At 37.8% G+C, this 25,404-nt stretch overlaps 1 protein-coding gene across 1 annotated transcript in view; it reads left to right on the top strand.

Annotated features, from left to right (window-relative positions):
* Positions 1-25,404, top strand: part of nalcn (sodium leak channel, non-selective) — a 75,395-nt gene that overhangs the window by 27,569 nt on the left and 22,422 nt on the right. Inside the window, exons 13-17 of the mRNA XM_056754882.1 lie at positions 3,852-3,983; positions 5,620-5,787; positions 8,183-8,374; positions 9,372-9,509; positions 11,624-11,698. Coding sequence (XP_056610860.1) covers positions 3,852-3,983; positions 5,620-5,787; positions 8,183-8,374; positions 9,372-9,509; positions 11,624-11,698 — 705 coding nt within the window. The remainder of the gene's footprint in view (positions 1-3,851; positions 3,984-5,619; positions 5,788-8,182; positions 8,375-9,371; positions 9,510-11,623; positions 11,699-25,404) is intronic.

Genomic DNA, 25,404 nt, shown 5'->3' with positions numbered 1-25,404 from the left:
AGCAGTTCTTTATGGCTTTCATTTTTAAACTTGTAGATTCAACAGCACATCTGAAGCACATGAAAGGAAAGAAATAGACAAGAAGTCTGCAGTCTTGCCACATTAGCCCACAATAGACCAGATGTAATTTGTGTTTTGAATGCTTTCTATTATCATTCGCTATTCCAAACTATAAAAGACGGATAATAAGGTCTAGTATATTAAATTTACCAGCATCTAGTGGTGACGTTTTACTTAGTTTGACTTACCGCATGCAGTTCATGTCCGTTGTCTTTTAGCACTGGGACAGCGCCATCTATCGGTTTCAAATGATCTCCAAATCCAGCGTTACATCCACCGTTTATATAACGTCAATCACCGAAATGCCATGAAGAAACAGACACACCTAAACTTCACTATCGCAAGAACAACAAGCTGCAGCGCAGCCCATCTTGACGCAGCGCAGATAATCTTGATGGCGTGGCTCGCTCGTCGGTTGGCTAGTCGGCGGGCTCTTTCTTTCGCCATGCCCAGAGCCATTGAGAGAGAGTTCTACGAACGGAAGTCCGAAATGCTGGAGCGTCACGTGATTCATTGGCCCTTCAGATAGTACCAGGAAGTTATGTTTTCTCTTTAAATGCCTTATTTCTTTCATTTTTTATTCATTAAATGTATTTTGTCTTTAAATGGGTTAGAAGTTTACCTCAGTTGGTCTGATTAGTCGCAGTTCCATTTGTTACTGGTAACTTCCTGAAACTATTGAAACTGTCAAGAAACGTTTCCACTTTTTTCTCTCTCAATGGCTCTGGCCTTGCTGTGCTTTTCCGGTAGAATGGCCAGTGAAAGGAATAGAATCCCTTCGAAGATACAGGGATCCAGAATTATACAAAACTTTCCGAAACTAGTTGGAGTGCTGGGAGAGTGTTTCAAGTACAGAAATACTACATCATACGTCCAACTCTTTTTTTATCAAGTTGACCATGTTAAGCATGAGAAACTAGCACATCTAACAGTGTAAAGAAGTCAGAATGCATGGTTCTTTATGGAACCATTTAGACAAAAAAGGTTCTTCTATGGCATTTTGAAGCACCTTCATTTTTAGTAGTACAAGGTAATAAAAACGTAACTCTTCATAATGTACGGTCTTTATACACCTCTAAAGACAAGTTGTGTAAATTATATTACATTTCTGTCAATAGATCCTCAAATATTTTGGCAAATCTTCTCTTGACTCTTTTCTGAAGTACTATACTGTGTTGTTTTCAATGCTGCTAGTTTCTTTTTACAACATACACACCTCTAAGGAACTATAGTCGATATACCTCTCTGGGCAGATGGATAGCCGCAGGATACAAAAAAAGGAGAAATCTGTTCCCAGATAATCTTTACTCCTATGCCCTTATTGCCATTGTCTTATCAAAGACTAGCTTTGCTGTGAAGGTTGTTTTTGCGTGGCGCGGGGCTGTGTTGTTCCACATCTGGCTCAGTCTGGCTGTCGTGCCTGGGGGTAATGTCTTTTCCTTGCATCTTTTCCCACCAACCCTGCCACAGACTGTGTGCTTTCACCTCTGTCCTTAATAGCCTATTTCTTACTTTCTTCCTTCTAGATGTCTTCTGCAATATGCATATGGTGATGGATGTAAAAAAAGTGGAGAGCAAAAAAAGATCTTGCAAGTAGATTTTTTTATAATAAGGTAATAAAATATAGTAGTATACTCATACATGCAATTCTGTAAAATTATATTGATATGACAGTACTATCTCAACTAAGCAAGGTATATTTCTGCTTTGATATCTCAGAGCAATTTCACTCCCTCTCTCTGAAAAGAAGTTTAATCACATTTACATAATTGTTATTGACTTATGGCAGCTCCAAAAGATTCTCTATTTTCTTCAGTAGGTTCTCTTCCACTCTTTTTCTCTTGCATTTCCTGTCACTTCAACTCGTTCGAGATGTTCCACCCACCCACAAGCTGTGTTCTTGTATTTGGCCTGCCAAGTGTACATGCAGAATTTTATCTGCATCTTCTTGGTGCGTCTTCCCTTTGTTTTGTAACACATTAATGCACCCAAGATGTGATTTCTTGGATGCTAAATTACTGACAGCTCTGAGCCTTCCTACTGTCAAAAGTGGCACATTTGCTGTTTTTCCATGTGTCCATTCATTTAAAGTTGAAGTGTGTCATTTTCTATAATAAGTTAACAGACACAATAGCAACCCACTTCTAAGAGGTTTGGGTTCCATTTATTTGTCAGTCTTTTTAAGTCAAAGCAAACCAGTCAGTTTCAAGATGAAACCTAAATGTATGATGCTTGAACGTGTAGAGAGACGGATTCTATTGCAGCACATCTTTCAAAATGCTTCATGTGAATGAGCTGTGGTCTTTTTTCTCACGATTCCTGTTTCCATGGTAACAATGACTTTGACTGGTGGATCTCCTTCAGGATTTTGGATGTGTTGTTAGTTTACTTTACTAGGAATTCTGCAATTAAACAGGTTTTAGTTTGAAATAACATCAAACTCAGGGTTTATTGATTTTGAAAAGGTCTATGAAACATATTTTTTGAGAGAATTGGGTACTAGATCTTCCCTGCTAGTATTCTGAGTCCAAACTCATGTCATTGATTGAGCCACAAAATTGACATGTTTTTAAAGTGTCAAAATGGTGTTATTTCAACCTTACAGCTGCGAATGATTACTCATCTTAAAGGTACAGTTCACCGGAAAATAAAAATCCTGTCTTCGTTTACTCCCCCTTGAGTTGGTTCAAATCTGAAAACATTTATTTGTTCGGATGAACAAAGAGAAAGATATTTGGAAGAATGCTAGGAACATGTTTTTATGGCCAGCATTGACTACCACAGTTGATAATATGTCTTTGTACATTTCTGTTTTCTTGAACACAAAAGAGCAAACTGTTTTCGGGCACTTTTGACTACCATTGTAATTTTTCCAAACAAACAAGTTGATACAAATTTAGAACTGCTCGAGGGAGTAAATGGTGACAGAATTTTTAGTTTAGGCTGAACTGTCCCTTTAACTCTTATGCTTCACACATTTTTTCACATACAAAAATGATTCTGCTGTAAAGGCATATTTTAATGCTGTTCCAGATATTGTGGTCTGTGGAAGGAAAAGTTCTTATAAAACTATACAATGCAGCTCAGATTAAATCAAAATATTCCTATCAAATGCCTCCCGTTCTATTCCAACCAATATTGCAGCTAACTTTAATACCTCCAACCAATACCATCCACAAATATAATGAAGAGAAAGATTTCACAGCCAGCAGACAGGTGGCTCAGTCTGGGCTTAAATTAAGTCTTCCGAACTCCTCTTTCTGCTCGAGTTGAGGCGACTGTCTGAAATGTGCCTGAGATTGTTTTCATTTGCTCTGCTGAGGGCTCAAACAGTAAGGGCTCATTTAGTTGTCTCGGCCTAACCCTTCGTTTAAAACCTTCCATTATGGAGAAGTACAGAATGAATTGGAAATAATGTTCTTTAGTGCAGCTACACTCATTATGAGAAAGAAGGACTGTCAGCTAGGTCATAAGGGGCCTTTCGTATCTCTGAGAATTTACTTTTATTACCTTCATTAATATTTAAAACGGGAGATTGTAAACTCAACTGGGAACAAATTTCCAAGGGTCCTATAGCAAGAGCTTTAGCTTTCCTCTGGTTCAGTGGTTAGAACATTATCCTAGCAACGCCAAGGTCATGGGTTCAATCCCAGGCGATAGCACATGGTCAGAAACTAATGTACAGTACATTGCAATGTAAGTCGCTTTGGATAAAAGCGTCTGCCTAATGTAAATAAATGTAACATGCTTGTTGTGTGCAACTCAGTCAATCTTTTTCCTTTTCTCCACAGCAACTGATGCGTTCTTCGGTTTTCCACATATTCATCCTCAGTATGGTGGCTGTTGATGTGATCGTAGCTGCTAGCAATTACCACAAGGGCGAGAACCATAAACTCATCAATGATGAGCTCTACCTGGCTGAGGTAAGACCGAAATAAGCCAGATTCAAGTCACAATTTGCAAAATAAATGTGTTTAGGAAAAATGTCTGAAAAAATGCAGGGAAACATATATTCAAGACAAATGCACAAAATAAATTTCCCTTAAACATCATGTAACAATGAGTGCGTGAGTGAATGAGTGAGTGTGTGTGTCCTGCGATGGATTGGCACTCCATCCAGGGTGTATCCTGCCTTGATGCCCGATGACTCCTGAGATAGGCGCAGGCTCCCCGTGACCCGAGGTAGTTCGGATAAGCGGTAGAAAATGGAATGGAATGGAATCACGTAACAATGCTGTGCATCTTACTAGACCAGATCTCGCCTCAAAACTATTTTTTAAACTACTCGATAATAATTAATTATTTTTTACTAACAGTTTATTACCATTGAACTTCCAATAAAGTAACATTATTTACCGCATGTAAAGAGGAATGTGCTGCTTCTCTTTACCGGTCTCACAGCACTGAAGACTCGGAGAGACGCGATTCTGCGCTGGGTCATAGCCCGACCTCTGGCTCAAATGCGCTGGGGGTTTCAGTACCCAACCCTAAAAATGTCCCATTTTTTTACATTTCAAATAATATTTTTGGTAGCCCAGTGCGTGCCCGTCTGCTACACCACTGCCCATTTAACCAAAATGGCATGATCCCTATTGCATAACACCTCTGCGAATATTCAACTATGAGATTGGTAGTCGAATCAGGCTCCTCCTATCGAAGCATCGAATCTTCGACTATTAGGGGTCAACCCCAGTGGCAAATATCATATCCCACATACGTTGTAGTTTCAAGATGCTACAATTCACAATGCAAACATGTACACAACGTGTGGTATTCCTAATTCAGGTTACTTGTTAAGTAATCTGGGATACATTTTTTTGCCTCTTGGCAAGGTTTATTAGTGTTAATAGACATGATTTCAAACTCTTATCTCCCGTTGTAAAATGGTCAAAAAAATCTTTAGACTGTGATTGCATTGGAATGCATCAGCAGATCAGATTATAGAAGCATATCCTTGTTACTTTCCTTCGCCTTAAAACACTGAGATTAAATCAATGGAGTGACAACGTGGGCGCAAACAGCTTGTGGGCAACACTCCATTTCAGCGAGAACCGGTTGGGAACGCATGTGTGTGTCTATAGCCTATGTATCCCGTTTGCCACGCACAGCCTCGGCAATCAGTATGCAGGTGGCACTGTGGGAACAAAGAAAGATAGAGGAGTGTGGCCACCCGCCCACTCCAAGCTGAAAGACAGAGATAAGGAGGAAGAGGCACCCCACATATTCACAGACCGATCCATCTCATCATTAATCCAGACTGCTTTTTATTTGGAATGGTCCAAATGGAACTGGGGAAAAGCTAGTTTTATCTATCTTTGGAAAATCCTGTTCCTTTATGCATCTCTGAATGTCAACATTACATCTATTTTAGTAATTTGTTTCCTACTACATATCTTGTTAATCAGAGGTTATTGTTAATAGACATGGTCCCTCAGCACTCTTCCTATATGAATGTTTCATTATACATGTGCTTATGTAAAAACAAATGGCTCTTAAGACAAAGCTCTCCATTATCATATATACCTCTTAAATCTAATTGGCTCTTTCCACTGTATTCAGGTCGCCTTCACTGTTCTGTTTGATTTGGAGGCACTGCTGAAGATCTGGTGCTTGGGTTTTACCGGTTACATCAGTTCCTCTCTACACAAGTTTGAGTTGCTGCTGGTAGTGGGCACCACCCTGCACATCTACCCCGATCTCTATCACTCACAGTTTACCTATTTCCAGGTAGGCACGGGGATCTTCCTACAGCAAACTCGCATACATATTGAGATGGTCCTCAAGGCATAACACAGGATCCAGGGGGCGAGGTTGGTCCATATCCAGTTCCTCCCACTTTATATAGTTAGCCGCAATTTGGAGAGTAAGTGGCAAACCGTGGTCCCTAACGTTTGCTATTACAATGTACATCTATATTTGATTGATAATGAAGTCGAGATAGATTCGTAATGCAGTGCATGCCTGTAAGTAATGATCACAATTAAATATATTTATCCTAAACCTATATATTATAAAATGTGTTATTAAAAATACGATGATAGATGAAGTTCGTCTTTAGCAAGTCTGTTTTACCATCAAAAGAATATCTTAAATTACGACAAATCAAAATGCAGTGGGAGTCAGTGGGATTGTAGTCTTTATACACCTCTGAAGACAAAGTTTTGTATAATATTGCATTACTGTCAATAGATTCTCCGAAAAGTTGGACCTTTAAATGAATGCATGGTGTTGTGCTTGGGATTTTTAGTGAGCCTCGCTGAGCCTGAGTTTGGGTTGAAAGCATTGATTGGAACTTCTTACATTTAAAATCAATGGCTTATTTCTCTTAGGCTGGACAGAATATTCGATTGCCCGCTAGGATTGTCATCCACCAGCATGTTCCCAAAACAACCATGTTTTTGAATCAATAAGCCCACATCATTGTTCAAAGCCGCTCTGACTTCTATCGACAATAGGAGTAGCGGTTTGACAAATCATGTCATATTTTAGATTTCAGCACAGGCAACTTTTTATTTTTGGTGAGCGCGTGACGCATCCATAGCATTTGTAAAATGCCCCCTGCGTGAGTGTAGCACCTGCTAGATTCAAGATGCTAATCGCGCACTAATGCAGTATAATAACGCATACTGGTGGCCTTGGCGGAGCAGTTTCCATAGATCTTCAGGCAGCTGGAGGGAATGGATGAAGCCCACACGCGTTGACAAGCCTCATTAAGGACACAACCTGCACTCTCCCTCCAGTTTTTCCTCTCCTCGCTGCAGGAGGGGCGGAGCTCCAACAGTGAATATTCATATCCTCCCCTCACGTCTGGGCTCATTGTGAAGCTGCCATGAAAGTGGCATGACTCACCATGAGCAGTCACCATGTAAATTTGGTTTGTAAATCGCGCTCTATATTTTGCCATCATTAGCAATATGAGTCATCGTCACAAATAGCAATGTTTGGATTAAAACCTTTTGAATGTAATTAACACTTTTTATATAATTGAATGTTCTCTTATCAGTTTCTTTGCACAAGATTTACATTTAGCAACATTTAATCATAATCATATTAAACCAACATTACATTTATACCTACATTGTAGCACTTTATTACATCTTGTGTGAGTGCCACATTGCTACAATTGAAGGCAATTAACTAAAATATTGCAAAGTAATAAATATAAATCAGAGCAAAATAAAAATAATGTACTACGCAATAGCTTGTGCGGTTTTAAGATGGTTCTAGCTTACTAAAGGGCACTGATGTTTTCCTTGTTTCACTGTAAAGGTCAAACTCAGCATTTTTCTTCCAGTTTGCTTGAAATGCCTTGTACAGAAGAGTTTGCACTTATGTTTTGGAGAGCTTCATTAGTCCTTGATTTTTTCAATCAAGTGTCGCCCATGGAATCAAATTCCATGATTCTTAAAAAATGGTTCTTTTAAAAAAGCAAAGTTGATTTAGCCACTTACACTTACACTAAAAAATCAAAAAAAAGTTTATTTGTTGATGTGATTGTGTTCCATGCCCTTCTTCTGAACGTCCCTGGGCGATTTTTTTAGGTGCAGCACTCACATTCAGCTGGAAGCAAACGGATCGATATCTATTCTCCACTCTTGATCAAAACCTGACCAAGATGCATTATTGATCAGATTCGTTGTCACCTAGAGTAAATTACTCACTGCTCAAGCAACAATGCACTGTGTAACCATGTTATTTTTTAGTTTTTGAAGAAACATGATATCAGCGTTTGCTCATTAAAAATCAATCAAGAAATCATCAGTATCCTGCTCCTAATGATTGTTTTCAATTTACTTTACTATGTTTACAGGAAGGTTATTTTTCCAACAGGAAGCTCGGTGCTCCACATTTCAAATTGTATTGGAGTAAGATGTGATATTTAAAGGGATTTGAGGACATTGATTTTAGAAGATGTGGTTAGAAGATGAATAACTAGACACATATGATGAGAGATTGTTGAACTTAATGTATATTCTTAGATAATGGTACTTTATTTAAAACTTTTGATATCATACTGCTTTGTTGATTTTGTAAGATTGATCTCTCATTCTAAGATGTGCAATACCTTAAGCCAATATTAAGTTTTTATACTGCAAAATGAAAATGTTCTCTGTGCCTGCAGGTTTTGCGAGTGGTACGCCTGATAAAGATCTCACCTGCTCTGGAGGATTTTGTGTATAAGATCTTTGGTCCCGGAAAGAAGCTCGGCAGTCTAGTCGTGTTCACTGCCAGTCTGCTTATAGTGATGTCTGCCATCAGTCTACAGATGTTCTGCTTTGTGGAGGACTTGGATCGTTTCACCACATTTCCACGGGTAAATCTCACTAGAGAAACAGAAAGTAGTTGTTTATCAAAAGACGAAATGTTATGTCTCAGATAATTTAGCCTTGGGGTGGACAAAAAATATCCTTAGATCTAATAAAATAACAATAAATTCATGTGTAGATGTACAGCAAGACACTTTTCCAAGATTTTTGATATCATGAGCACATGAGAGGGACTCTCATTAGTGGCATCTTTTTTATCTTCCGTTATTAGTGGGACTCCAGTGATCCCAGTGCGTGCTGGGATTTGGAGGGGCTCACATAAACAGATGCCGCTCATTTCCAAGGCGGGTGGCATGATAACCAATGAAGATAATGATGTTTACCCGGCTCCCTTGTTGATAGACCTGTTGCAAAATGATCTTCATCTGCAGTCACTCAGAAACTATGACTATGACCAGGCTTGGAGCAAGCTGGGTTTAGATCTTCATTTGACTTCTGTGGGAAAAAAAGCACTTGAAATTATGTTCTGGTGGCAATGTAGGATGCTGAGAGCTTAAGCTTATTTGTATACATGTTCAATTTTCAAATGGGATGATATTTTTGTCTTGTTGTATCACTGTCAGTCACAAAGTGCTTGTGTATTGTATACTTTAAATACATTGCTTTTTCATATAAAAGTCAATAGTGTGTATAAAAAGCACTGATAAAAGAGAGAGTTCATGCTTGCTCTTTTTCATAATGGGGATTTGAAATTTAAAATAACCAAAGCAAACGCATGGTATCTTTTTGAGGAGAAAAAAAATGATCCCCTCTGGCCTCAAAATGTATTCAATTCAAGTGTCTGTAATGACACACATTCAGGATGTTTTATTGGTGTTCCATGAAAAGAAGAATGTCATACATATTCAGAACTCCATGGGAGAGTAAACCGTGACAGAATTAACATTTTTTGGGCAAACGCTTCTTTAAAGTACCTCTTAGCGGTGTTGTTAGGGTTCAGTGGGGTTTAGTTTTGGCTGATCATTGTTTTGCTTTTTCCAACAGGCGTTTATGTCCATGTTCCAGATCCTCACGCAGGAGGGATGGGTGGATGTGATGGACCAAACTCTGGTGGCGGTGGGACACATGTGGGCTCCGTTGGTTGCCATATACTTTATTCTCTACCATCTCTTTGCCACATTGGTAAATCTAGTTTGTTTTTAATAATGTTTCCAGACAGGTGGCCAGTGACCAACGTAATGGCCTATATCACAGAATGAAAATTCCGCCGAGTGTATGTACTGTATGGAAAAGTACCACAAATAAGACAATAACAAAATAGCAAAATTAACTAAAAATATTGGAATTTTGACACGGATCAGCTTATCTTACATTTCACCCAATTGTTGCTCTGGTCCCATTTCTGCAGGTTAAAAAGTATTTTTTCTCGCCTTATTAAAAAAGTACAGACATCACAGCCAATCAGATCACACTTCGGTCCCTATCATACACTCACTTTTTATCGCCAGGCGCAAAGAAAGTGATATGTTGCTCATTTCAGCCCAACGCAGTTTTAATTTTCACGTCCTGCGCCGCATTGATTAAATGCAAATGCATTTGAGCCTATTTGTGCGCCCATGGGTGTGTTGGTCAAAGTGTGTTCAGGCGCATTATTGGTGTGTCGATATTTTGAGGCAAATTAAATAGACTGCGACACTGACCTACTGAAACCTGGTCTAAAGTCAATTGCGCAATATTTTTTGTTGTTTAAACAACGCAGTAGTTATATGCGCCTATATGCGGGTGCACAGCGACCGTTCATTCTGCTTAATACACACAGAGGGACGCACAGCAACACACAAATATGCCAAATATTAAAATTAAATGGATTACAATGGGAGATGAGACTATGATTGGTTAATTTGGTTTACTGCACATTTTGCCTAAATACACTTAATGACTCATTAAGGTAATAGGGAAATCCGTTTTAAACCAGTCGCCTGGCGCACCAACCATTTTCCCAGTCCTTAAAAAGTGGATTCGGACACCCGAAATGCTATTGCGCTTTAGACCATGCGCTTAAAATAGGGCCCTTCATGTTTAATATATAGTTATCTACAATGGAATTAAGCATCCAGTGAAATTTCAATGTGGTTGGAACACAGTAGCAAATGAAACCAGGTTCCAATTTAGGATATGACTGGTGCATGGACAGTTTCATTGGACACACGAGCCTGTCCAAATATAACAATACATTTAATAATTAATTTATATTCATATTTTAATTGAATTAAGCTAAATTAAATGTACTCAACAGCTATTGATTCTTTGTTGGGGTTTGGAAGTTTGAGCCACATAACATCGGTTTATGTGGTTGCTGCTGAAACCATCTATAGCAGACATAAATACTGTAAATTCCTCCAAAGACAAAGATCCATAACAGCATTTCTTAGTAAAAATAGCAGCATGGTGCCTCCGGGAGCGTACTAGCATATATAATTTTTTCTGATATTATTCACACATTGCCTTCTTTAATGTTTATACTTAAATAATTACTACTTTGGGGCATTCACAGCGACATTATGGGACCTGTCCATCACAGATATTTTAAGCACGAAGCCATTGTTTTTTCCTTACGACATGGTGAAGCTTCACAATGCAATTTACTTCTGTGTATTGTGTATTCTGATTTTTAAAATTTGTCCATGTAGTCATATGAAGTATTTGCAAAGTTTCAGGAAAATGTGCTCTGTTGAGAACAAAATGTACTCTGGATGTAATTGCACTTATATAATTTTTTTCTTTTGTTTGACTTTTGACAAGTTTGATTGAGTGAGGAGCAGACATTTTAATGTGACATTTGAATGGAAGTGCACGTTGATGACAGAACAGACTGAGCATGTAATCAAGACACGGCTTAATCATTATTCATTTCCCGTCATGGAAAAAAATAAGATGAAGAGAAAAAAAGTAATGCCTAATGCTTTTGAGGGTGGCTATTGTGAGACCTCTCTCAATAAAAAATATATTTTAATTAATTCCTTTTCAAAAGATTGATAATATCTAATACAGAGGCAAATTGTCTGTACGCTGTTTTATGCAAAACCTGTGTCTTATTAACCACCTGCAGTTTGGTTTAAAAGACACTTTGTTTAACATGGGTTAAACTATTTTTATACAAATATCCCAACAATATCCGTGGTTAACCTGCAATGATGTTTTTTTTTGCATTCTTCAGACAGATATACAAATGTGTTGTAATGTATATGTATGACATTTTAGAAATGGAATTAATTCAATATTCTCTTGTCTTCTAGATACTTCTGAGCCTTTTTGTTGCTGTTATTTTGGACAACCTAGAGTTAGATGAAGACCTAAAAAAATTAAAACAGGTAAGATGTTGTTTTATTTGTTATGTTTCTCAATATATTTTTTGCTTAATATTTTTTCATAACACTATTTTGAACATTTTTCCAAGCTTTGTGCAATAATTCAATTAGTTTTATTAAAATAGCTTGTTAAATCTGCTTTCAGCCTTAATTTCATGGATAAGTAATAGGATGCATTTTAAAATGGCTAATTAAATGTTTTGTCATTTAGTTGCTGAACCATGAATGCATGACACATTCAAGAACATCCCACAGAAATGATGATTATAACCTTTCAAAAGTTTCATGCGTCTTCTCTGCATTTGAAGGAAAACGGGGAAAGTTGTGTTAATTGGTTCACTTCTCCATCTTGTTAGGTACCTATTTTTACTCCTTCATAGGGCTGTGATGCACAGGTAATGATGACTCATCGGATAATTAGCTGACCCGTTTGGCAAGCCAACTTAAAAAAATATGGCACCCCTTCATTGGAATGCAAATTAGCCTCTTGCCTTGGACAAATATGATAGGAAATTACTTTTTGATAGCAACTGGTGGTTGAATGTCTCTGTGGGTAACAGTTTGTCACTCCTTAAACACATCTGCTGCATATTTCTGCAGTTGTTAAAATGTAGAGAGGAAATCAGAGGCTTCTTACAAATGACATGAATGCAATTTAAAAGTTCTTGTAGTTGAACTGTTGGATCCTAGCCCTTGTGGTTTTATTCACAGAAAGAAATAATGTGCTGCAAGTCGCTTTGGATAAAAAGATTTCAGTGGTGGAAAGAGTACTGGAAATTTGTACAGAAGTACAAGTACTGTTACATTGCTGAAATTGTACTCAAAAGTACTGGTGTTAAAAAAGTAATTAAGTAAAAATTACTCTTCTCAAAAACTACTTAGAGTACTAGTTACTCGCTACTTTTTAGGCGGCGTTATTTAATTAATTAAAAAAATAATTATTAATAACCCAATTTGGAGGCTTATATAGAAAAAAGCTACTTTTAACAAAACACATCTTTACCGTACTGATAAAGCATATAACTGGATACAGCTCTGACAAAATAACCATTCAGTGTGTTTTTCTGTCTGTCTGTCTGTCTATTATGAGCTCAGTTTTCCAGTTAAAGCCATTGATGCACTTCTGACTCTGTTCAATCATGTGTACTAGCCATAATGCAGAAATTAATAAATAAGAGCAATACTGCATGCAACAAATGCTTAACATTTGTAATCTAAATTGCGTTGGATAAACATTAACAGTCATATCTGTAGAGAAGCTGGCTGATCAATTACTCAACCTCAAGCCATCCAAGATGTATGTGACATTATTTCTTAGGTAGAACAATAAATATTTTTTCATGGAGTTGTGGTCCATGGCTTTTAATGGTTCATGTCTTTAAAAGTTCAAAATACAGATAGAGGCAACAAAAAAGTAATCCCTGTGGCTTCTTTCGATGAAATGACGTCTTATTTAAGCGAATCGGTCGAACTGTGCAAGAAACGGAACGTTATTTACAACATTATAACTGTGTTTGCGAAACTACTTTGCATGCGTTCCAATCGCATATGTTCCCTACTCACTTATAAGGGCAGAGCAATTTTATCTCACGATTTAGCCGTTTGGATGAAACATGTCGAACGGAGTGATACATGAACTAAATATTTCTCCATGTCTCGGACGAGCCTTCGTATTGTGTCCCTTTCCCGCATTGACCATCAAGTGTGCAAAACTGCCGTTTGCCCACCCTACATGTTCGTTCTCCTCCATGATCAAACTAATTGGCGGCAGATGTCTTGCAGAGTGGACGGGGTCATGTTGATGGAACTGATTATTCTCCTTAGCCAATCACATGATAATTAAACATATAAAGTAGCGACGACAATGTGAGGAAAAATATGTGAAAAAAATACTGAAAATGTACTCAAGGAAAAGTAAAAGTACACTGTTTTTAAACTACTTAAATAAGTACAATTGCTAAAAAAACCACTAAATTACAGTATTTTGAGGATTTGTAATTAGTAATTTGTTACTTTCCACCACTGAAGGATTTGCCGAATGTATAAGTGTGAATACAATTAAACATGCAATGTCACGGTATTTCCTATGACAAATTCTTAAAGGAATTGTGTAAATTGCCTCTGGTTTGCATTTCTTTGTTTCTTGGTACTTTTCTCCCCGAGCAAATGACACGAGCTGTGTGGTCTTTCAATCCACCAAGCTGTCTAGCTTCAGGCATCTTCACATGCCCAGATCGGTTATCCCTCAGACACAGCTGACTGATCCACGGTTCCACCTGTAAAATTGGCTATTTTATGGGTGCTTCAAGCACAGATGGGGGCAATCCAAAAATAGAGCACTCGACTGTGATCGCTCTCCAAGAATACAGGTGGCTTTTATAAAGAGCAATTCAATGGTTGACCTTAATTGAAGCAAAACCAGTTCTAGCTGATGTGAAACAAATAACAAGCATCATTTTTTAGTCCCTTTCCTAACAGTGGCTTTATGACAGCTCTTCTAGGTTTTTCCCGGTTGATACCTTAGAATCAACCTTGTAATAAAGTCATCAGTAACTATGTGTAAATGTCTGGCTACCTGCTGGGTTGAAGGATTTCTGAGAATGGAACATTTATCCAAACACTATTCGACCGTAAAATTGTCTTACTTTGCTTAGTTGTGTACCACCGTACTTTAGGATGCACTGAATATATACAAATATATCAATATCTCATTTTCGTTACATTGTGGCCCAGGCTTTGGGGTCCAAAGGAAATACCAAACTATAATGGTTTTAATGAATAGAAAGAATAATTTATGGATGCAGAATTGCCTATAGCAGAATTTCAATTGAGATTTTTTGGTGGAATTTCCCTGTGTTAATGATTTGTGAATTGTTACGGCATCATAACAGACTTGAGGTTGAGAAGTCCGTGCCAATATTTATGACTCATTTTCGGCACTTTCATCTTGGTTCATGCTATAAATGTCAGACGTGAGACATCTCAAGGGACAATAACAGTAAGTCACTTTGATTGATGGTGCAGCTCTAAGGGATGTGCAGAATTGATCAGCTGCTGGTTTTAAGGGGGTTTCTTTGAATGGGCGATATTGATTAAACACATAGACCTGCTTCTAGTTCACTGTCAATGCAAGAGACTAAAGTATTGAAATAATCCTCGCCTGTTCTGTCTATCCTCCCACGCAGTATAAAAGAATTGTCAAGGATGTTATTTTATAATAATTGTGTTTAGCAGAAACAAACATGAGGTGGGGTAGCGAGAGGCTGAGCACAAGAGATTTCTTTAATGCCAAGAGAACAATAAGAACATTTTGAATGTTTACAATAATTCATACAGTATTTGTGTACAGAGAGTTTAGACCCTATACATTTAATTAAATCTGCTTTTGTTCATCAAACCTTGTGTATAAAGCATGTACATTTTCACATTAAAATATGTATTTTGAACCATTTAATAAATTTAGTGTAGAATCACAGAACAATTACTTTTTATATTCCTTTGCTGTTTCCAATATTGTTGTTTGTTTGCCATAAGACTCTGAGCTGCCTGTTGCTGTATCCTTCTTCATTCCCTTTGAGAATAAAGCCGTTTTACAGAGAAACATGAAGAGGGCACACACTGCTCTTTCCTTAGATCTGTCTGTCTTTTGGCAGAAAGGTTTATTTGCACTTCAAGGGGTCATGTGTTGCTGTTTTTATCTATGGCTCTGTAAGAATGATTCAAAACTTAGGATCTGCTTTTAGTGTGGCTATATGGGTTAGGCTAATACTGTATATTCAAGAACTTGACCATATACAGTACAGTAGAATAGAATAGTAAGCCTTTATTGTCATTGTATATTTTGCATACAACAAATTGGAGAAGTTCACAATGTGCATTTATTTGATTTTGACAACAAAGTCTGATGTTTTTGGCATAGCTAGCAGCTAAAAATGCAATTGCACAGACCTTAGGTTTGAGATCTATTATTGACGCTTGTTAGCTTCCTCTATTTAGATGGAGTTCTGAGATGATGACTCACTGAATGAATTGTTGGAACTTTAAATAGATTAATTTTGGTACCACTCCAAATGAGGACAGTCGGTGTTACTTCTTCTGTGTATCCTTCAACGAAAAAGACTTGCTTTTAAAAGCGTGCATTTAGAGAACATCAGGTTTAGAAAGCTCCTTCTGAGAAAAAAAGACCTTCAAGTGGTTTGTTGTTCGTTCTTCACGTGATATTTTTCCCTTTTCTTCACGTGATTTATAAAGTTCAGAACTTGGCTCAAATTGACCTGCTTTCACCCCACCTTTCTTAAAAGTTCTCCAAACACAAACAAAGCTGTTTTCATCTTATTTTTCCAAACATGTGCATTAATCCTGACTCATGCAAAGCTATTTTTAGATTTGCTCAGAACAATTTCAACATGCTTTGCCCTCTGTGGCATCACAGGTGTGGAAAAAGAACAGTCCTTCAATGCACAACAGAAGCGATGTTGACCACACAATCCGATATGTGTGTGATCACATTAGTCATTGTTTTGCTGATTGCACCTCATGAAATCCACGAAAATGGCTTACATCTGTCAATACTGATGGATGATTTGTCTTTATTTGAAGTGCGTTTCAAAGCCAGGGACACACATGAAATGGACATTTGTGCATTAGCAGGCACTGATGGAAGCACATGGATTAGATGCGAGTTCTCGCTTTATGATCATAAAAAGGCTGGCTAACACTTTCCTTAAAGCATGTATGTATAATGCATTATAAAGAGTTATTAAAGGGTAAAATGCATTATAATTTTTCATAATGTATGTTGTAATGCTAGATATGTAGTTCTTAAGAATTATAACCAATTTAAATGTGTTGCATAACAATGAATTGCTAAGTGTTATAATGTATTAACTGTTAAATCACCATTTATTTTGTTTCCATTAAATATTGTTAATTAGGGTTAGCATAGTATTAACTTAACAATTATTTATAAGACATTAAAATGCATTTAAAGGTGCATTACAGTGCTTTATACATACATGCTTCAAGCAAAGTGTTACCAAAGGCTGTTTCGACTCCGACCCCAAAACATGCTTTTGGACAAAATTCTGAGAAAATGTTTAGTTTTGTAATCATATATTTATCATGACATCATCTGTAATGGCTGTTTGAGTGTCTTTATATGTCTTTTGTAAGTGTAGATTTCATTTGTCAGGCATGTTGGCAGGCACCTGCATAGGCACAAAAAAGGACCATTAGCAATTAAAGTCGACAGGATAAGACGAGGCAGAGCTAATGAATATCCAGTGTGTTCCACACATCACAGATCAGCCTTTGATGAGAGGAAGTGGTTAATGAGCTTCCCTTTTCCCTCTGTCAGGACTTGTCTGTGCCTGTCAGGGCCACACTCTGCTCCCGTTTGCACTGATTGAAATAATGCATTTATGCCGTGAAATTAAGCTTAAAATGTTTAATGAATCGTTCAGACAGCTTTGCATATGAGGTGACTAAGATGATCAGAGGAGCTACAGGTGAAAAGAGTCTACATCTATTATGTTTGTTTGTTTATTGTGTATTTTTTTATTTCCTGTAAATTTGTATTAAACCAATATCATCGGTTTGAACATGCAACACTTTATAGGTAGGATGTCAAGAATCAATGTTGTGAAAGTGGTTAGTGGTATTTCAAGGGTTGAAATTGGCCCAGTTTGACAAACCATGACCTAAATCCTCTGGTCTCCCTCGGGACACCCAACCGATGTTCGATACACATCACCTTTTACACCATGTCTCCTAATCCAGTCTGTTCATTTGGCCGGTCACAAGCCGTTTCCCTCTCTGATGGCCGAGATTGATGGCTGTTAGTGGCTCAAGAAATCATTACTTTCCTCTAGTTAAATGGCAGTGAAGTGCCTAGCACTGATAGGGGATATGTTGATCTTTTTATTGACAGGCATCAATTGAAGGACTTTCCCCCAGAGTGGGGGTGAGGGGATCGGTTGGCTAGAACATGGCCGGTTGGTTGAAGGAATTCATACAAGAGCTACAGTTCAAATCCTTCAAAAGGTTTATTTCTCAAATCCAGAATAATGTAAAGAAGGTAGTAAAGAAAATATAGGTGAAATATAGATCATAGCTAAACCTAGTAAATTGAAAATGTAAAATAATGACCTAGATTTCTTGAAGAAATTGTAAGTGGTGCTTACCAGTTTAAAATGTAGTTGTTGGGCTATTACCAGTTGTTGTTATGTGGATGGTTAGTGGTCAAAAGATTCTCTGTGAGAATTTGGTCACTAGATATGTCGCAGAACCTTAAGGCAGTTCTTTAGGATTTTTCTCCATTTCATTGTCCCCCAGACAAGTATGATCAATAGTCAAAGTGATTCTTGATTTCTGTTGGGTCTAACCGCGCTACCACCTAGGGCTGGTTCAAATTTTCAATAATAAATATAATATAGAAAAAATATATGGCTGGGTGAATCTCACAAAAAATAAGAAACTTGGGCCCCATTCACTACTATTGTATGGACACAAAACCAATGCATGTGGATGACGGCCAGTTAACAACATTTCTTCAGAAGAAATTTATACAGGTTTGAAATGAGAAGAGGGTGAATTAACGAAGAAAGAGTTAAAAAAAATTGTGAACTGTCACTTTAAGCGTTTTTAGGACCATTCATTTTTTCGACTATGAAAATTATTTCTCCCCCAAACAAATAGGTAAATATAAGAATTTGCCTGCACTTTAATGATAAATTATAAAGTATAAACGTATAATTACGAAAAATGTAATGAAACTGATTTATTTTCTTTAACCAAAGTGTAAAAGGTGTAGATTGTTGTAACCTGGTTGTTTGGAAGAGTTTAAAATACTTTGATAAACTGCCTGATCTAATAATGGACAGTAAAAGATAGATGTTAAGTCACTGCTGTATTTATACAAGAAATGGAAAGAAAAACAAAAAAAAATTTCATTTTCTAAGTGAATGTAGTTTCTTCAAATTGCTGAAGTTTCTGCTCACACACACATACACACACATGTCTGGTTAACTATCTCCATTGGGACAGTCCATAGGCGTAATGTTTTTTATACTGTACAAACTGTATATTTTATCCCCTAACCCAACCCCTAAATCTCAAGATCCTAGAAAAAAAAAATCATTTTTAAATTGAAAAAAAATGTTCTGTACAATTCATGAGCTTTTTTCCCCATGTGGACTTCAATTTTGGTCCCCACAGGGACACGAGTCCCCATGAGTTGGTGTGCATTCAGGTTTAGGTCCCCACCGGGATGTATATACATGTCCACACAAACACACACACACAATGTGCTCTTTTCAAATGAGACAGTAAATCTGATCTGCAGAACTCATTTCTGTTCGTTTCTTCTCTCTTGTTCTCATCTGCACAAAGCACATCTGCTCCTGCTCAGAAACAATTGCAATGGGGCACAGATGTAAACACACACACAAAAACACACATTCGTATTATCGTCACGCACACATGCACACAAACAGACACTCTGATCCCTTTCTATGAAAGTCAGGTCTGTTACCAAGGGCCCATGCCATAAATGTATATACCTCGGTTGAACACAATGCTTTAATCTCACAATCACAACCCTCACCACAGCACCTGATGTGGATGTCTGCAGGGGCCCGGAAACCATGCTTGGACCGTCTCAATTCATTACACATTCTCCCAAAGAGAAAGCTTTCGTAATCTTATTTGGTCCGCCTCAAACTAATTTCCTGTTCAGCTGACATCACCTAGGCCGTGTGTGCTATTGGTTAATGTTAACTAAAGAGCAGTATTGCAGTAGGTAATACGGCCAATTCAGTACCTTGATCAGTCATATTCTATTTTAGACATTCCCATTAGTTAGTGCTTAAATGAATGCACACAATTGTTTACATTTGAGGTCATGAAGATCACATCCAGCTGTGTCTATGAATAAAAATCAAGGTTAGCCATAAGAACCACTTGAATGTCACCTTACATACACCCAGGGGCATTTTGAGGACTGGCAGACGTTTTGCATCGCCACACTCTTCGCCATGCTAAGAGTGCTAAGTACTTTGCTTGACTCTAAGGTGGCAAAGGTGTGGCACTAAGAGGTCTGGGAGTTTATAGCCTATGCATCACAATGGCTCATTAGATACTTAATGAGAGGGAAAGAATGACCCCCTCTTCCCCTGAGCTACTTATGGAAGTTCACCAAGTCTGGAACGGAGTAGGGAGGTATGCGTAGTGGATGCTTATGAGGGTTTCTAGTGATTGATTTGGAACACTCTACACAGGAGCCATTTACACAGGAGGCGTTCTAGCATTCAAAACAACAGGGTAGAACACAGGGGTTTCAGGATGTTCTTAAAAGTTCTTTTGACTTGATGCAGCATCTTTATCCAGTTACAAGACGTGAGTCATTGATAAAAACATTGATAAAAACAGTGTGAAGCATTGCAAAGCCTTTAGTCTAAGAAGATAACTCTCAATATATTAAACCATTCAAAATATATATCTTAATTTGAAAATATGTAGAGTAATATATTGTTAATATAAATGGTGGTAACATTCATATTAACAATAAAAGAATGTTGGTAACAATGGAGGTACCAATTGACTTTTGACGTTGGTTTTGTGTCCATATAGTGTCCATATAATAGAAGTGAATGGGCACCGCATTTGTTCGGTTACCAACATTCTTCAGAATGTCTTCCATTTAGATATGCTAAAGAAAGAAAGTCAAACAAGTTTGAAATGACAATAGCCTGAGTAAATGAATACAGAATTTACATTTTACGGCGAACTGTCACTTTAACTACAGCATCGCATTCAAACCACATTGAAATTTAACTGGCAGCTCATATTTTTGCTAGTTTGAGACTCAAGACTCATGTGTCTAAGCAAAATTCTGTACCTTTCAATCAAATCCCTTTATTGTAACTCAACCATATACACAAGTGCAACAGTGGGTGAAAAATTACCTTTTCACCTACTGTTTTATGCATAATCGCATAAAACGACATGCGATTATGTTTGCTGACCCAACCTCTAAAGGTCACACACACGCACAGACAGCAGTAGACATTATTACCTGTGTTTCCATTACCTCTCCACTGTTTTATGGTGACCTAACTGGAGAATATATGTGTCTAATGGCCTGTAGAGTAAATTTGTGGGACTGTGTCATACAGATTTGTAGACCAACCAATCACTCATGACTCATGGCACGGCACACTATTACGGCTGCCTTTGTGAATGTGCCACGGACCACACAGCTACTGGTCAATAACAGGACCCTGGTCCCTTGGAAAGAAAGGAGACTTGGTTCCATGGTTCAACTGAGCCTGAAATTGGAAAGAATGTTTGAATAGGAGTGAATGGATCACACTAATGTGTTTCAAGGCCAATACATTTATTTCGGATGCTTGGCTCTCATAGTTGTGATTGAAGAGAAATGCTACATCGGATGCATCATTATAAGGATCCATATAGGCATATGTAACGCACACAAATAAATGATACAGTAACAAATGCAACAATTAAACATGTAGCTTAGCAAAGCTCTCATGTTGTCAATGTACAGTAAATTAACAAATCAACACGATTATTTTTTTATGTAATACAGGTGAACCCATTTCACCTGATCCATATTGATCTATTCAGTGATAGGGTTAGAATTGTCTTTCTGGCTGTACTGATTGAATTTGGACTTGTTTAGCACTCCATCACATTCAGTATATGTGCTGTACCACATTTCTTTAAAGAGTTAATATTACAATGTCCTTAAAATCATTTCATGCAGTGTGTAATGTTTCTGTGTGTGAATGTATGCAGTCTGCCAAGTTGTAAAGCCGAAAGTGAACGAATAGCAAAGTTATTGGCTTGGGGAAGAAAGGAGTTGAATCCGAATCACGCTCACGAGTCTGTCGTTCTAATATCAGATCCCCGTCACATTTACGACACTGCACGCGGTAGACCAATCACAGCAGAGTAGACCATCTGACCAATCAGATCAAAGTAGGCTGACTGAAAGGAGGGGATCAGACAGATAATTCACCTCGAGTCAGTCAAGGTTATAATAACTGCCAATTTTTAGAAAATTAGATTGTTTTACACCGTGTATGTATGTAAACTTGTTGTTGGACACTCCATAAACCAAAGCAGGACCTTAAAAATCACCAAATATTTACTCTTTAAAAAACATCAGGGGTAATTACAACATTTACTCGTCATGGTGTCTTTCCAGAGCTGTATTACAAAGGATGTTCCAAGCTCTCAAATCAAATTCAGGTTTTGAATAAAATTGTATTAATGACTGTAGTAGAGTAGGCGGGGCGAGACCGTGGTTCGAGTCCGGTGAGTAATTGTGAATTAGCGCCAGCTGTGCGCACACCGGGCTCGAATCACGTAGGAGATGGGAGCATAAAAGGAACGAGCGACCGGACCGTCGAAGAGAGAGGACCGGGCCCGAACTTATGTTATGTTTGTATTTATATTATGTTTTGTTCGCCGGCGGTCGTCCGTGAGGGGCCGCCGGCTGTTATATTACTTTATTAAATGTTTAAATGTTTGCCGGTTCCCGCCTCCTTCCTTCCATTTTATTGAGATGTGTTACAATGACATTATCATGTTTCATGTATGGAACTGAGTCATATTGATTTGAAACAACATAAAGATTAGTAAATCATAAGACAGTTTTTATTCTTGCTGTATTTTTTCTTTAAAATTTCAATATTAGCCAAACAGTTTGGAATACACCATCGGTGGCGATGCAGCATTGCAAGTGGCTTCTTCTCTTTTAGCTATTTATACTAGGTGGATGTAAATAATGTCGGTGTTAGTTCAGAGTGCCTGTTCTCTCCGCAGCACTTTGTGTCGTGTGTGTCCCTGTGTGAGAGCTAATCAGAGGCTGCTGCTGAGCCGAGCATAGAGTTGAAGCCTCCCCAGAGAGAGCAGAGCCATTGATTGGAACCTTAGGGATCTGTAAGGTTTCAAACACACACTCTTAAACAATGTAGTTGCTCTAAAACAAATGTACAGTTTAGGAGACAGGGATATCCAGTTTTGCTCTGGTGCACACCAGATCGCAGCACTGGAAAAGATGACTTAAGCATTTTTTTTCTAAGGAAGTAAAGCACAGCTTATTCATACCCTTCTATATTGGAGCCAATGTTTGAACCAGCTTTGCTTGAGAAACATGCTGATCAACCAGTTTCTTAAACTATGTTCTGCAGGTGAACTGCACGGCTATGCTCATCCAGTAGCATCAAAAAAAGTATCATGAACCAAACTGCATGGACAGCCATGTAAGTTCATAGTCAGCTGGTGTGTTCCTAATAGCGAAATCAGAGAAAACCAAATTCAGGTTCATTGTATAACACTTTTTTCAGTTGCATTGTTTTTCTGCAGATTGCCAGAGGAAAACATATTCCACAGAGGTAGTTTTAGCATAGCTCAGGAGATTTGATAAAGTTCTTGACTAGGTTTCATTTATCCTGTTGTTTCTTCTAAAATTGCTCAGGAGCAATAAAAATAGAAACAATTGAGACGAGTGTTCAAAATAAATTAAAGGGGTCATATGGTGCGAATACATGTTTTTCAGTGTCTTTGGTGTGTTATAAGTTGCCCATGCATGTATTAGACACTTTAAATTGTAAAAATTAAAGTATTGGAACAAAAGATGCATTCTATCTAAAATCGAATGCTCACCCTGACCTGCCTGAAATGCCTTGTGTAACAACACCCCCACAAATCTACGTCAGTTTGTGGTATAATTGTATATAACTAAATGTATACACAAGTATGGTGGGCGCACCTGTCAGTACAATTGCTTTGGAAACCTGATGTTTCAAATAAGAGGCGTTACATTTCTGTCACACGCTTGCAGTATTCGACCAATCACTCCACACTTGTTAACTGGCCAATCATAGCACACCTCTCTTTTCAAAGCGATGAGCTTTTTTAAAAATCTGCGCGTTTCAGAGAGGCGGGGCAAAGAGGAGAAAAACCAAGCACGGTATGTGAAAAATGCAGCGTTTTTTAACCTTTAATATGTATACGCATTGCATTACATCTAAAACAAACGATAATATGCGTTTTAGCCGTGTCATATGACCCCTTTAAGAATATCAAGCTGTAATGTTAATGTAAATTGGATACTAAATAATCTGGATTTGTGTGAAATGGGTTATAAATATGAACTCATATTGAAATCTTCATAACAGACGTGACATATCTAAGCTTAGTTTATGATATTGTTGAGATCTCTTCTGGACATCTAATGGAGACATTTGTGAGCTTGCTTTTGCTTTTCATTTAAACTCATTAATGTTTTGTCGAAATAATTGAGATTGTGAACATATTTCCTCCGGGAATTTTTCTTTCTTTTGGGTTTACGAATAAACCAGAACAACGCAAAACCATCGGTCTCTTGTATTGCCTTCTCATAAGGGCAGTAAATCGCTTTCCCACTCATTCTCATTCACAATTCCCTCATTGTGGAACATTCTTCCTAACTCGGTCCAGTCAACCACATCTCTCACAACAATCAACTAACCCTTTCTCTCAACAGGTAGTGGTCTTGCTTTTGTTGAAACCAGAACTTTGTATTGGCACCTACTGTATTATTGCTCCTGTATGAACTATCGCTTATTGCTCCTAAACTCTTTGCAAGTCGCTTTGGATAAAAGCATCTGCTAAATGTAAATTTTAATGTTTCTACCCTGGAAAAAATGTCCATTTATACACTTAAATGTACTAAAACAGTTCTCTGCATGTTTCCACGTACCAATTTTGTAGTTATTGCTTAATACAATTTAGTTTTTATTACTTTCTTCTTCTTCTACTCAACTGTGCTATTATGAAACACCATGAATAATAGAAAAATGAATCAATTTTTAGTATATTAAAAGGAAAGATCACCATAAAAATGAAAATTCTGTCATCATTTACCCAAAAAGAGACTTAACAGAATGTTTGTATCCCAAAAGTTTTGGGGCACTATTGACTTCCAATGTAGGGGCGTAAACTACTACGGGAGTCGGTGGTGCCCCAGAACTATTTAGTGTCCCTTATTCTTCGAAATATCTTATTTTGTGTTCAACAGCACAAAGAATTTAACACAGTTTTAGACTTGAAGGTGAGTAAATGGTGACAGAATTTTCAGTTTTGGGTGAACTGTCCCTTTAAGAACAAAATGAATGTGTTACAATAGGTACATTATGGAAATGAATGCAGTGCACTTTTTACCTAGGTCTTTCCATCCGTCCTCGTTGAACAGTTTAATTTAAAGAAAATTTGGTTTTGGAAAATTACTTTTCTTCCAATAGAAAGCTCAATATCTTGTGGCTTTAGGCATTAATGTATTGTATCCAGCTCTCAGCAGCCTTAACCGCAAAAGAAGGGATGAGAGTAAAAGCCAAGCTGTTGCTGAGATGGTATCCTGACACTGTTGCTCATTCTACAACTTTCTTAAGAAGGACTTTTCAACCTAAATCACCGTTTTCCCCACGGCTGCTGACGGAGCAGGTTGAGTGCGTTTGCCCGAAGCTCAGATGGCATCCTCCTCACTGCAGGCACTCCTTTAAACTCGCACAACATCACTTCAATAGTGCTTCCTTTCCAGCACAGAACATGACCTGCTGTCCATCTCTGAAAGCTTTATGAAAGAGCAGCTTTTGGTTTACTGCTCAGTGACTGAATTTATGGCGATGAATGGAAAAACGATG

This window comes from Triplophysa dalaica, chromosome 8 (genome assembly GCF_015846415.1).
Source record: "Triplophysa dalaica isolate WHDGS20190420 chromosome 8, ASM1584641v1, whole genome shotgun sequence".
NCBI lineage: Eukaryota > Metazoa > Chordata > Actinopteri > Cypriniformes > Nemacheilidae > Triplophysa > Triplophysa dalaica.
Note: the sequence above shows the minus strand (reverse complement) of the source record. Positions and strands in the feature narration are given on the sequence as shown.